At 38.1% G+C, this 15,171-nt stretch overlaps 1 protein-coding gene across 5 annotated transcripts in view; it reads right to left on the bottom strand.

The window, feature by feature from the left end:
- grik2 (glutamate receptor, ionotropic, kainate 2) overlaps positions 1 to 15,171 on the bottom strand; it is a 177,417-nt gene that overhangs the window by 65,259 nt on the left and 96,987 nt on the right. For all 5 annotated transcript variants that reach the window (XM_054783107.1, XM_054783109.1, XM_054783108.1 and 2 more), the window contains exons 8-10: positions 11,182 to 11,325; positions 6,558 to 6,665; positions 2,809 to 2,922 (exon numbers count right to left, since the gene is read on the bottom strand). In XM_054783107.1, the coding sequence (XP_054639082.1) occupies positions 2,809 to 2,922; positions 6,558 to 6,665; positions 11,182 to 11,325 (366 nt within the window). The remainder of the gene's footprint in view (positions 1 to 2,808; positions 2,923 to 6,557; positions 6,666 to 11,181; positions 11,326 to 15,171) is intronic.

The following is a 15,171-nucleotide window of genomic DNA, read 5'->3' as shown; positions in this document are numbered from 1 at the left end:
AAGTGCTTTTAAAGTAAAGGGCAGCTAAGGTAGCATTGGGGGAAAAGCTTAAAATAATGACATCTTTGGATAGTTTGTCATGGCTGTCCTAGCCTTCTATATTTGCTCCTACAAACACACCTTTGTGTTTTGAATTGCCAATACATTGACAGCCAAGTCTGCTATAATTCATTTGGACATTGTCAGTCTTAAATGGCAGTGAGCAGTACATTTATTTATATTTTTAGTGAGCGTTTGTCTTTTTCTCATCCATCTGTCCCAATGTGTAGTTAGTCTTAAAAATGTAAAAAATAAATCAATAAAAAGTGGTAGGCAACGACAGTCATTGATTTATTTGAAGGTAGCCTTAAGATTCAAGATTCAAGCGCTTTATTGTCATATGCACAGTAAAACTGGTGGTTCTGCTATGCAATGAAATTCTTTTTCTGTTCATTCTCCCAAAAAAGAAAGAAAGAAAAAAACACAAGAAAATGAATAAGAACAGAAGAAACATAAATACCAATAAATTAAGCAATAACAACATAAGAGACATTAATACAAATAAATAAATAAATAAATAAAATGCTATGAGTGTGTGCGTGTGTGTTGCGTGCGGCGTGTGTGAGTGCTTCGTTGAGAAGCCTGATGGCCTGTGGGTAAAAGCTGTTTGCCAGCCTCGTGGTCCTGGACTTCAAACTCCTGTAGCGTCTGCCTGACTGCAAATTCCAATTTGTCTTCCATGGTTTATAAACTAATATTTGACTAAGTAATAGGTTTTAGTTTTTCCTTGACAAATTTCAATGGTTATACATTCAAGGGAGTTTTTAATTACAGCTGACATGCTACAGATTTTTCTCCATATACAGCCTTTTCTCACACACCTTATCTCCATACTCCTTTTCTACTGTTGTTCTCTATTGATACCATTCAGTCGATATCCTTCCAGCACAGAACCCATTTCTTTTACGACTTCTGAGTTTGCAATAATTAAATATAGAAATGGATGTAGAAATTGGCGTACATGCTTCTAATGTTGAAATGAACTGATCATTTATTCTGTTTTAATGGTGCTATTGTATTGTTCCTCTGCGTAATATAAGTTGTTAATATTAGAAATAAATTAGAGTCTGGTTTTATATCATTTTCCAAATCCAGTCATTTCTGGGCAATGGAGTTCCACATCCTCTTCTTCAACAATCTTCTGCATTGTCATGATGTTGTTCTCAAATGTAGCTGAAGTTCCCTCAGACTGTGGCACACTATATTTGTGTTTTGCATTTACCTTACAGTGCAGTTGATATGATATTTCATATCTGTCCAATTCCATAATGTATTTGATGCCAAGTATGACTATTTTGCATTTGGTGGTCCAAATATGTTAAATTTCCACGTACTTTCTTGGCATTGCATTTTTTTACCCTAAGCTTATTCATATAACTATTTGTTCCTTTCAGCTTTCCCCCCTTTTTGCATCCATTTCCACTTTCCAAATCGTTTATGTGTGTGCTCCAACTCACCCACTCTACTCTCCATTTACAATATGATCTCGTCCTTTTCTTCATTTTCTTTCTTGAGAGCTTTCATTTTTTCTTCAAAGTTGGCATTTACTTGACGGAACAAGCTTGATCCCTATCTCAGCTCCTTGATGGCTATCTGTCTTTTTTGCTCATCCATTGTCTTGTTTCTCTGTAAAGTCCTGTATATGTATTTTTTTTTTTGTGATTTGTCAATTTCTCTGTTAAGTAATGGTGTCGAGCTCTCTTGACCTGATGACTCCTTCCATTGTTCCAATAACTCATTAGTTATTTTGTACCTCATCATCTATCTTCTTGTAAATACACTCCTGATCAAAATTTCAAGACCAGTTGAAAAATTTGCAACAATTTACATTGTGCACTGTTGGATCTTATGGAGGTTCTAAGTAGAGCTTCAAAATGCAAAAAGAAGAAATGGGAGTGTGATAAAAAAAAAATGTTTTGAGTAAGTGATTTATTGCAAAGTGAAATAGGCTGTTCATCAGCTGATCAAAAGTTGAAGACCACAGCCAAAATGTTTCAGGTGATTAACAACAATGGCACAGCTACTCATTGCTGAGTCCTTTTTTAAACATTTTATTTCTATTTTAGGGGTTTCTGGGTTTTTTTGGGCTATGGTCTTCAACTTTTGATGAACAGCCTATTTCACTTTAATGCTTGTTTACAATAAATTGCTTAATCAGAAATGTTTTTTGTGTCACTCCCATTTCTTATTTTTGCATTTTCAAGCTCTACATAGAACCTGCTTAAGATCCAACAGTGCAAAATGTAAATTCTTGCAATTTTTCAATTAGTCTTAAAATTTTGATCAGGGGTGTTTACATGGCTTCGGATGTGTTCCTCCGGGATAGGGATTATTTCTTCTTCATTCACTCAATGATCGCTTTGATTGGTTTTCAGTTAGCCTGGCTAAGGGTGGCCTTATCATTTCCCAGCTCATGATTTTCAAGGAATCAGTACCTGACACCAAACAACATGCAAGCCAAGGGTGCCAGCAAGATCCTTTTATCATGATCAAAAGAGCACAGATCTTTCTGATCTGTAGTCAGGAAAAAATGTCCAAATAGTCCAAAAATTTAGTAAAAACAGTTAAATTGTTGTGGTCAGGCAGCAGGCATCCTTCAACCGGAAGTGATGTGGCGGCTGGAGAATGTAATTTGACCCAGGGACTACAGCTTAGGTTATTGTGTTTTTTTTAATTTATACCTTGTGAATGTTGTCACTACACTTCATCCTATACACGGATTGTTATTACCTATCTTTCCAACTATTGTGTTTTGATTAAACCAAATACCAGTATAGTCGAGATGATGAGTGTTCGGTTGGATAAGGAATCAGAGACGTTCGTAGTCTTCCCTCTCTGGCTGTCTGTCATATTCAGGCCACTTGGAGGGTCCCAGGTGCCAATCTAAAAAGATATAAAACAAATTAATTCATCAGTGACATTAGTAATTCATCAGGACATGTAAACTAATATTCAGAATCATTCCACACACACCGATATTAGTGGTGTGACTTTACTTGTCACTCTTGTATTTTGATAAACTTACTGTTTGTTCAGTCTATCAGCTGAGTGCAATTCCAGTCTAATAGCTTCTCATAGAAGGCCTTCTTGACACACACACTCACATAGCACAAACAGAGTCGCGCAAGAGTTACATATGACTGATGGAAAAATACTGGAAGAGGCGGAAACACAATAGATGTATTGTTTCACTCACACAAACTTAACTCTCGCTTCTACACAAACTTGATTTTCACTTTCTAGAGGGGCATGGCAACTACAATATATACTCTATTCTGGCCTCTTCATCCATCTTCCTTGTCAATGTAGAATCCAGCGCTATGTGTAACCAAATATATCGCTCTTATATTTTAATACAATTTTAAAACCTTTTTGATCATTGACTACTTCTCCAATAGCAATGCGGTCTAAAGAACCAGGAAAAAAGGCGAAACAAAGTAATTACCATTACAGTACAGTATCCATCCGTCAATATCTATACTGACGATCTTACTCAGGGTCCAATGGAAGTTAGAGCTTGTCCCAACAAGAAGTGGGGACTTGCAATGTATGGAATTCAATATGATCAGAAATAAAAAGAATAGCTATGCGTTAGGTATTTAAAAAGAATGGCATACATTGTCAGACATCCACAGGTTGCACTGCACCGAGCTAATTTACATAATATCACGCTCACACCAAGTTTGTCCATTTTGCATAAGGAACTACACAGAGCAACTATTTGTCTAAACCAAAAGCTAAGTAGATCTGCAGGGTTGTTCAATTTGTAATCTGAAAAAATGCAGAAAATGTTTCATTTTAAAGGAAAACATTGCAAAAGGGGATACATAAAAGAGGGGAGATGAGAAGAGAATGGCAAGGCTTTTGGAATTCATCTTTCAGCCTCTCTAAGGTTTCCCACATGTCTCACATAAATTCACATAAATTCCTCCCATTGCTAACCCTCTGCCCTGTCCTGCCTGCTTATGCTGAGCATCATTCGGAAAGACCGCAAAACACTCTAACCCACATCAGCCAAAGTCCTCTCAGGGCTCCTCAGATGCCACATGCGAGGACTTGAGATAGACTTTGTAATTGTAAATCAACTCTTTAATTCAGTCTTCATGAGACTGGAGGGCTTCTGAAGGGGTTTTTATTAATAGAGTAAATTATTCATGGAGGTGCAGGCACACACAGGCCGGAGGTCGAGAGCTGCTGAGAGGCTCGAGCCAACGTGGATGCTGAAGTGTGAAGTGTTTGTACTTGCATTTGAGTATATTTTTCGTAAAGAAGGTGTTGTAAAGTTTTTTCCTGGTGAAAATCTGAATATACAAATTATCTTTGGAGGACTCTGGCAATAGAGAAGAAATGGATACACTTGAGCATTTGAATATGACAATGTAAAATTGAATGCATGGGGGCCTTCTAGCTGATGTTATTGTATTACAGAAGAACCTTGGTTAGCGTCATTGATCCATTCCAGAAGGTCCAAATCTAACTGAATTAACTTTTTGCATAAGAAGTAATGTCAATCCAATTAATTTGTTCCAGAAAGTCACAAATGTTAACACAAAACACGTTTTTATAGTTTTACAATTATAGTTTTACATGCAGAAAATAATTCAAAATGCATAACAATACATACAGTATAAATGATGAATGAAAGGGATAAATGAACATTGAAGATGTGGTTGTTACCAAAGACACAATGTAGTAGCAAGGTCAACACGGACACCACCTTCGTCTTTTGCCATGAGTTATTTCTCAAAATCCATAATGTTTTTCACCTGAAGTCTCTGCTTTTCTTTTGATCAAGGTTGTAAAATATTCCAAAATGGAGCCAAAGAAAGTGGCAAGCGCCAGCATTTTGATCAAGAAGGTGAGAAACACTACTGAATTCATGAAATAACTCATGGCTTAACACTAAGGTGTTGGTTGTGTTCATCTCGCTGCCATATCGTGTCTTTGGCAACAATTGTGTCTTCATTGAAAGTGAAAGTAACCTTAAATGTCCCATTAAATTACCATTTCTCCCTTTCATTCGTTATTTATATGCATTTAGAATTGTTTTATGCATGTAAAACAATAAAAAACAAGGCGATTTGTTGTGTTTTTGAAACTTGTGGCGTAAGTGTGTTAGTTAGCAAAGAACTACAAAGTCAACCACTGATGACATTATAGACGGGCAACGGGGCTGACTTCTAGTTCCTGTTTCCATGTATTAGCAAGCTGCTAACACGGACATTGTGTGTTAAAAATACATTACGAATACAGCTGGACTCATGCAGTGTATTAATAACGCCACAAGATGCATGCTAACCTGAAAATGTACGCAAACTAAGGCAAAATGTTGGCGTAAATTTTCACCGTTAACGGAAAACACTGGGCCGGACGCAAACTGATATTCTAGTGTATCATATTTCACGCTAACAGCAAAAAAGTCACACAAACTCTTAAATATACATGTTGGGATGTGGATATTATTTTGGCAATTTGATTGTCTGTTCACATGGACTCGTTTGTCATGCTCCTCATGTTAGAGCCAATCAACTCCTTCACTTCTCTAGGGTCCCTCCTGCTATGACTTGTTTTTCTCTTGTTATTGTTCAGTCTTGTGGCAGCAGCGTTGTACAAAATGTTCCTAGTTTGAGTCCTGCACGCCATCTTTCTTCCTGTGGTCTCTGGACTCCTGCATAGGTTGGTTGTAGTAATTAAGGTTGTCGATTGAGTACAACTTTTAATCTACATCAGTCATAGTTAACTTGTGATTAATCATGATATTCTGTTTAACATAAAGATGTTTTCCACATTATTAAAATGCAGACAATTATGCTTAAACACGTGGCTGTTGTTTGTTGTATGAAATGATTTCAAGAAGGTTCTCAACAATACTTTGTTGGCTAAGGGCTTGTGGACTGATTTAATTTTAAAACAAATATTACCAAATAAAGAATACTGAATATTGGAATGCATTTAAAATTAGAAAATAAAAATTGATGGCAAAAACATTGTGAAATTGATAGTTAACTTTAGGCTTTCTCAGCGTGTTATTCTTCAGCACAAAATGCCCGTTTTATCCTCATGTTTATTCCTGGATGGCTGCATCCAATTTATTTTCATTTTGCAGTAGATGGCTTTCATTGAGGCGTTGTGGTTTCATCATAAATCTCCTGGCAACAGAGGAGGGGGAGCAGTAACATGGCCTTATTTTTGCTGTTTTGATCGCCTGCAAAGAACTTTCCTAACTTTGGAAACATTGATTCAGTTTGAGTCTTCTGTTTGCATCTATATGAAATATACTATATAGTATAGTATCTGCCTTTTTCACATACTGCCGGGTAAAATTCAAAAAGGGGAAACAAACCAGTCAGTCAGTTTAGTTGTCAATGCTAAACACACAAACAGAAATAAAAAACAAACAAACACACAAGTGCAAAAAGAAATGAAAATGAAATGGGTTTTACCACGCCAACATTCGGTCCCCAAGCCAAGTCTTGACATACTGACATATTTTTAAATGCATATATAAACTAGGTTACCTTCTCTAGCCCCTCCTCCTTCAGGCTGATGACATCAAGGTCAAAGTCTGTCCTCAAGCCATTGGTCTGGTTGAAAGTTATCCTCCCAGTCAGGCCATCCCAGTGGGCCTATAGAGAAAAAATGACACACATTGGACATTAATTATAAAATAGACATAGGAACATTGTGTAATCTTTACAAATATTTAGGTTGTGATAGGCTTAGGAAAAGACTCATTCTGGAAACAGCAAATCATCAAGGTTTGCTTAGAAATGATGTTGTAGACTGTAAGGTTTATCTTTATGAGTGGGAATCTAGTGGAGGTTACCTAGACAGTTCAGTATTCTGAACGGTGCAAGCATTAGTCCTCCACTGCTAAAATGTGTTTGGCATGACCCTAATTAGAATAAGCGGCATAGAATATGGATGGATGAATGGGTGGATGAAGCCAAAAGAGTGTAAAAATGGCACACAATGTCACATTACGAAACGAGGAACATGAATTTTGTTTTACCTTTTCTGTTCAATAACTTTGTTTCATATGACTACAGCTTAGGTTATTGTGTTATGTCAGTTTGGGGTACACTGGATGATAACCAGACACAATTACAGTTTCGCCATGATAGACATGAGTGGGTGAGTATGACTATCCATTATTATTAATATAGCAAAAAGGTGGTCCTCAAGTTCCGTTTTGTGCTTACGAACATGCTCTCATAAATTCATTTAAAACTTAATTTTGGGCCGTAAACACTCGACTCATTTAAGAAATAGTTACAGCCCGCTAAGCGGATGAATATGCGCCACATGCTGCAAGGATGTAGTGTATGCCTCAAATTGTGCGCCGCAGATGAACACAGTCCAACTTTTTGGACTTCATTATGTCTCCCAAGCTCAAGGCAGACTCTTCTGGTGGAAATGTACCAAGGAAGAAGGGGAGAATCAAAGGGAATCCATTACCATGGAAGTGAAAATGAAGATTGTATCCTTGAGCATGTGAGAGGATCTGCTCCTATTAAAGTGACAGTCATAAATTAGCATCACAGTGGTCTTATTATTAACTGTAAGACCAGCATCAATATCCCAGTGAGCCTTATGTTGACTCCCTTGATTGGCATCTCAAGTGAACCTTCTGTGAAACTCCTGACGTTTGCAGACGACACGACAGTCATCGGTTTCATCCGGGACAGGGAGCAGTCTGCATACAGACGGGAGGTGGACAAGTTGGTCTTCTGTTGTGGTCACAACCATCTACAGCTGAACCCACCTATGGACTTCCGGGGAAAACCCACTCCCCACCCCCATAGTCCTCAACAGTACAGTGTCTAATGTGAACATCTTGAAGTTTCCGAGAACCACAGATTCACGGAACCTGAAGTGTTCCTCCCACATAGACACTGTACGTAAAAAGGCCCAGCAGAGGATGTACTTCCTACGACAACTCAGGAAGTTCAATCTGCTCCAGGAGCTGCTGATCCAGTTGTACACCGCAATCATACGGTCTGTTCTGTGCACTTCCATCACTGTTTGGTTTGGATCTGCAACCAAACAGGATAGGAACAGGGTACAAAGGGCCTTCAGGTCTGCAGAAAAAAATAATTGCAGCTGACCTTCCCTCTATATGTGACCTTTATCGATCCAGGGCCAGGAAGCGGGCAGGGAACATCACTGCAGATTCGTCAAACCCCCGTCGCAAACTGTTCAAACTTCTCCCCTCAGGTAGGCGCTACAGAGCACTGTACGCCGAAACAACCAGGTACAGAGACAGCTTCTTCCCCTAGGCCAGGGGTGTCAAACTCATTTTCACTGAGGGCCACATCGCAGTTACGGCTGCCCTCAGAGGGCCACTTGTAACTGTCAGTATATATGAATATACTGTAAATTTGAATAGAACCTCATGATATTATTACACAATTGCCCATGCATTTGATTATTATATTTGTACTAACAAATTGATGGATAACTTGCTTTGAAATGAGAAGTAAAGTGTGAATATCATGGTGACAAGCAGACATTCAAGTATTTATTTTTGAAAAATGCGTGGAATATCTTGCTGCATGATTAGACAACACTGACGTTTAGAAGAACTGCATGCAGTAACATTTTTCTGTCAAAATGACAGATCAAATACGTTTAGAAGGACAAAGGTGAAGTGCATTATTGATATGCATTATTCCCAAGGTTTCGTGGGCCACATAAAATGATGTGGCGGGCCACATCTGGCCCCCGGGCCTTGTGTTTGATACCTGTGCCCTATAGGCCATTACTCTGATCAACACTTGAACATATCAGTGTTGACCCAAAAAAACACTTGAATGTAAATCCTGTTTTGTTGTTTTTTTTTAAAATGCCGATAATGTCCCGCTCTTTTAATCACACACCCACTTACTTGAGTTGTCATTATATTGTTCTCCATTTTGCACATCCTAAAGAAAAACTGCACTAGTTTGGGAATTTTGCCCATCATCCACAATCCTCATGTGAGACATGAATACATATGTCGTTCTCTTTTCTGTGCGTTTTAAAGATTTAAAAACAGATTAAAAACAGCTAGCTCTTTACCGCACGTATGGGACATACTTATTCCTCCTATAAAAACATCGGAAAACACTCCAATAATGTGACGTGGATATTAACCAAGCTAAAGCGACATTGCTATTATTATTATTATTAACATTGTTACACCGATCGAGCTACATTACTGGCGCATTGACATAGCCATACCACACCGGTTCTGTTCTGTTGTGTTGCCTCTGTTGCGTTACCTTGGTGACCCTTTTTCCCTTTGTTCCCCTTAGATTTTGTGACTTCTTGAGAGGGCTCAATAGGGGTATTGAGCCACCTGGCTACAGGAGGAGGATATGGGATCGTACTGCTTTGCCAGCATGCTACTGGAGACAGTGGAGTTCTGTCAGCTTCAATTTTGTTCTTCTGTTTTTATTTCTGAGTTTGGAAAAGTTAGCTCTAGGTGTAGGCGTTCGTTTCTACGATGTTGCTATGAAATCAAACCAAAGCAAGGAAGGTCCAGTAATACTTGGAATGGCCAAAATACACAAAATACGGTAAATATTACATATTGTCGTGAATGTACATTTTACTACATGATCACAGCATGTATATAAAACTTGTTGTAAATTTCTAGAAGTATTTTAATAGAGGTCTTTGTGGACCGCATAAGTGTATCCCATTACGTGCACTACTGAGCTGTCGTTTTTATGTGGTTTTTATATATCTTTAAAACGCACAGTAAAGAAAGATGTGTTCATGTCTCACATAAGGGTTGGGGATGATGGGCAAAATTCCCAAAAAATGCATTTTCCTTTAATCTTACTTTGTAATTATTTAAGTGGTTGTGTATATGTACAGTGAGCCAAAGCCAAATTCCTTGTCAGTGTAAGCATACTTGGCCAATAAAGCTGATTGTGATTATTTGTTCTGCTGCCTCTTCTACTTCCTCCTCCCAATAAGCCACAGGATAATGGTAAAGATTTCATCTTTTTTTTTGTATTACTGTTTCATTTAATTTTGGTATTTAATCTTTGTATTACTGTATTTTAGTCATTCATGTGTTCTGTATACAGTGTGCGTGACTGGGTTTTCATTTAGGTATAAGATCCAACTTCCACCAAAACTCGCCTTGCATCACAGTCTAGGAACGGAACCCAAGGACCACCTGTATAGGTGGAACCCTGTTACTCGGCATACTCGGGATATAAAAGGTTAATGTTGTCTGATGATGCACAAGTGATTTAAATTCATGGTAATGACCTATGGCAAAAGAGTACGGCACACATGTAGGTCTACGTGCTTCAAGTGCATGTCCATTAAGCTGAACACTTGTTCAGACAGGTGTGTGTGTGAGATGAGCATAACTGACATCCCCACACAATTACACTCTTGTCAAACCATCCAATGTTCCCTGTCCCAGCTGACGGTCCTGCCCGTTGCGCACACGGATTCACTACACCTGTCTTCTGATACAGTCACATGTCGACTATAAAGCCTGTTAAATACGCAGTATACGTCTACAGCTTGTTGCTTATGTGTCATAACATATGCCATGTGTGTATTTATCCATCTGTGTATGTTTTTTTCTTTAATGACTAATTGCTTGGTGTATGTAAAAAAAAACTAGTAAGGAGGTAATATCTTTTGTCCCAACGATCTGGATACGTTCTCATTTTAGCTTTTTAGCGTCTGCGTGTGGGAATATTTATAGGAAAGTGTCAAGGAACCATGACCAACAGCATTTAAGGATTAGCTAAAATAATTATTTCCTCGATCCTAATTTTACCATTTTTTTAAAAAGCATCCATGCCTTCAGAGCTGTAGCTATAAAAGCTTTGGGTTACAAGAAAAACGCTTAAGGAGTGTGAAATTGTGTGCTTATAAATACACATGTACATAAGCAACTAATTTAAGTTGATGTTCAACTGGATTTTTATTTTTTTAATTTCAAGAATAATTTGTGCTTAAGGATATTGCTCTCTTCGGTGCAGTTCATTGAAAATAATGTAAATGAAAAAATGGTATATGCCTTTTATTTATTAAAATAGTTTTACTCAACCTCCTTTACATTCAGCCACCGTATTTTTTCCTAAAAGCATATGAGAGAGAACAGGCAGCAGGTAGTGAAACATCTACCTCTTTGATGAGGGCCATGAAGCGGTTCCCAAAGCGCCAAGGCTTGTGTCGGTTGCACTGTAACGAGCTGACAGTGATCTGCTGAGACTGCTGCACAGCCACAGCCACCATGTGTACAGCATCGTACATGAGTGCAGCATCCGTCTGCAAGAGGAGAGAGATGGGGGAAGAAAAGGACCACCATTAACATGGAATACAGAGTGTGGCCTGGCAGCAGAGTGCTGTTCCAAATCATAGAATCAACACGATGATTGAATCAAAATTGCATTTGAAAAATCGCAATACACAGATTGTATGCTATTTTCATGCTTGAGGCAACATCTACACTGATGTAATGCTGACAGTTTTGAGTCACTGACCAATCATTAACAACAGAATACTTAATCTGTATTTAGTAGGAACAAAAACTGTCCACCAATGACCCTGAAATGCATTTTCTAAACATGTTAACTGAATGTTTTAAGGTTATATACGCAACAAAAACGCAACACTTTTGCTTTTGCTCCCAAGTCCACGATCTGAAATGTTTTCTACGTACACAAAAGTCTCTCAAATATTGTTCACAAGTCTTTATAAATTTGTGTTAGTGAGCAGTCATCATTCATGATTGATAATCTACCTCACAGGCGTGGCGTATCAAGATGCTGATTAGACAGCATGATTATTGCACAGCTATGTTTCAGGTTAGCCACAAAAAAAAGGATACTTCTAAATGTGCAGTTTAACTGCACTGGGGGTGGTCTGGCGGGGTCAGAAAACCAGCCAGTATCTGGTGCGGCCATCATTTGCCTCAAATACCGTAGACGCCTATTGAGCATCCCAATCATGCTCGCCATCTTGAAAATACCATCAATAAAATGCACCTGTGTTTGTTGCCCGTAACATACGTGCTTGCCCATACCATAACCACACTGCCACCATGGCCGACTCCATCCACAACACAGGTGCATTTTATTGATGGCATTTTGAATACACAGAGACACTGTGATGAGAGCCTGGGGCTCATTGTTGTGTCATTCGTCCACAAGCATCAGCTCATGTTGCAGCATGATAATGCACGGCCCCATGTTGCGAAGATCTGCAAACAATTTCTGGAAGCTGAAAACATGCCAGTATTTCCTTGGCCAGCATACTCACCCGACATGTCACCCACTGAGCATGTTTGGGATGCTATGGATCTGTGTACTAGGGTTGTAATGGTTCACATGGATGTATCAAACCATTTCGGTTCTCTGTACCATTTCGGTTATGTTTTATGCTATTTTTTTTTATTTATGACTAGAGTGATCTAAGCGCTTCACGCGGAACTGAAGTCCTGTGGGCGAGTTTCCGCATGGACGCCTCTGAGTGTCAGACACCACTGATAGAGGGAGAAGAACGCTAGTAGCTCGCAGGCATGACAAATGGCATCATGGCATATGTAAGCAAGAAGCCTGAGCTGGAAGACCCTCCCATCTCACTACGGTCTCCTGTTTCGGAACACATTGGCTTCCTTGTTAAAAGTACGGATGGACAAAGGCAAGTGGTTAAATCCAAAGTTGTGTGTCGACATTGTTCCACAAATATCGAGTATGGTGCAGGAAACACGTTTAGTTAGCGCACTTAAAGCGGCATCATCCGGCAGTGAATGTTACAGCTACAAGAACAGTTTAGTGCAAACACCAATAACTTCAGCATATAAACAACCTCTAGCAAGCAACTCTGACCGGGCCAAACCAATAACACATGGTACTGGCCGTTTTATAGCTACAAGATTATGTCAATATTTAGTTGTTGAGAGCGCTGGCTTTAAGTACAGTCATGGAAAAAATGATTAGACCGCCCTTATTTCTTCAGTTTCTTGTTCATTTCAATGCCTGATGCAAGTGAAGGTACCTTTTCTTTGGAGAAATATAACAACAACAGCTCATAAGAGTTACATTTTTTGGCAGTACAATGCTATAGCTATTCATGTAAGAACTTAAGCGATTTTGGTTATTATCAAGAAAACCATGGAAGTTGCTAGATATCAGCTCTTAAATTCAAGTCTTATGAGCTATATTTGTTATCATCATTATATTTGTCCAAACAAATGTACCTTTAGTTGTACCAGGCATTACAATGGATCAATAAACTGAAGAAACAAGGGTGGTCTAATCATTTTTTCCATGACTGTATATGATTAAAGTTCTTCAACCTTGCTACGAAATACCATCACGTCCTCACTTTAGCCAGAAAGTCATACCAGCACTTTATGAAAAAGCTAAAAGTGATGTCGTCAACGAGCTATCACATGTGTCCGTTATTTCACTAACGACAGATGGTTGGACTTCACGCGCAACAGAGAGCTATTTAACTGTAACTGTCCATTACATTTCGCCACAATGTTTAAACAATTGTTTAAATACAACTGTTTATTTTATTATTATTTTTCAATTTTAAAAAACTCAATCTAGGTAATTTATTTTCAATGTCACCCGAATGGGTCGCTTTTATTTTTTTAAAAGTTATGTTTGCATTTTTTTTTTTTAAATAAAAGCAAGTCTTTTTTTTCTTCCTTTTTCGTACCGAAAATGGACCGAACCGAGCACTTCAAGAAACTGAACGGAACCGAAATTACATTTTAGTGTACCGTTACACCCCTAGTGTATACGGTATTTGAGGCAAATGGTGGTCACACCAGACAAGTCAACGGACCCCTCGGGACCACACCCAATACAGACGTTTTTTGCACATAGAAAAAGTTTTAGATCTTTGACTTAAAAAAAAATGGGAGCTAAAAAAAAGTGTTGCATTTATATTTTTGCTGAGTGTTCATGTTAAATAAATTGCCAGAAAAGAAAAAGAGTGGGAAGCTGAGGACAGGACAAACTAATATATGCCAATATAAGCATTCTTTTTATTATTCAAAATGAATCTTTAAACATTTGTTGACATGTTAGTATTTTTGCATATATGCATTAGCATATAAATAATTGGGTATGTTTTTCCTTGTGTCATGGCTAAATGAAAATGCCCACAAAATTCCATAAAAAGAGTGGACAGACAGAAAAATAAATCAGCAGTTGTTGATGAGATAATTCAGAAAAATATGTAAAAAAAAATGTCGCCTTTGCTTTCCATAGTTGTGAATTGCATCACCATATGTACACCGCTCTTCCAATACAGAAAAGACACTTTGTCAAAACAAAAGACTTTTCCTGTTAAATGCCAGTCACTCAGTCTACTTAAAAAAAAAAAGCTTTATTTTGCAGTGCCACAAAAAAAAAAAATCTAATTAGTGTTTGTCTCGCTTGATCGGAAAGCAATCAGAGCAATTTGCAATGGTTGTTGCATGGAAATGATGCCCTCGAGTGCTTTGGAAAGCATTGGTCCACCGGTAAAAAAGGGAAAAAAAAAATCATACCCCAAACCAGTTATTTTTCCCAATTTGAGCCCTGATTGAGCATGACGAGGGTGCGCCTGAAAAATGCCTGTTTTTATACTAGATAGCAGTTAGAATTTTTGCAGCTTCACTCTATCATGGTTTTTCCCAAATATGACAATTAATAAATGATGCTATTTTGTGGTTGAATACGACTGATTATTATTGAAAAAATGTGCATATTTACGCAAATGTTACATATTTATTGTCTAAATTAAGCATTTTCAAGCATAAAAATGGCAAAATGAACTGCGATACAAATATAAGGCATTAAGATGACGCATTCAAATTGTGATATGTAGTATTCTACTCTGGTCACTAGGTGTCATAGTAACGTTACTGTAACGTTCAATGAGACACACACACACCGGCTTTTATTGCAGGTTTGAATTATCTCACAGCTCCTTACTGTAATGGGATACACCTATGCCGCCTGGAAAGACCGCTATTAAAACACCTCCAAAAACCTCCAACAAGGTTTCATGGTTTTATATATAAATATTCTGTAACCATGTACTAACAGGTACATTCATGATAACATGCAATACTTACAGTATTTTGCCGTATTTTGGTCCTTTTAAGCATTA

This window comes from Dunckerocampus dactyliophorus, chromosome 7 (genome assembly GCF_027744805.1).
Source record: "Dunckerocampus dactyliophorus isolate RoL2022-P2 chromosome 7, RoL_Ddac_1.1, whole genome shotgun sequence".
Lineage (NCBI taxonomy): Eukaryota > Metazoa > Chordata > Actinopteri > Syngnathiformes > Syngnathidae > Dunckerocampus > Dunckerocampus dactyliophorus.
Note: the sequence above shows the minus strand (reverse complement) of the source record. Positions and strands in the feature narration are given on the sequence as shown.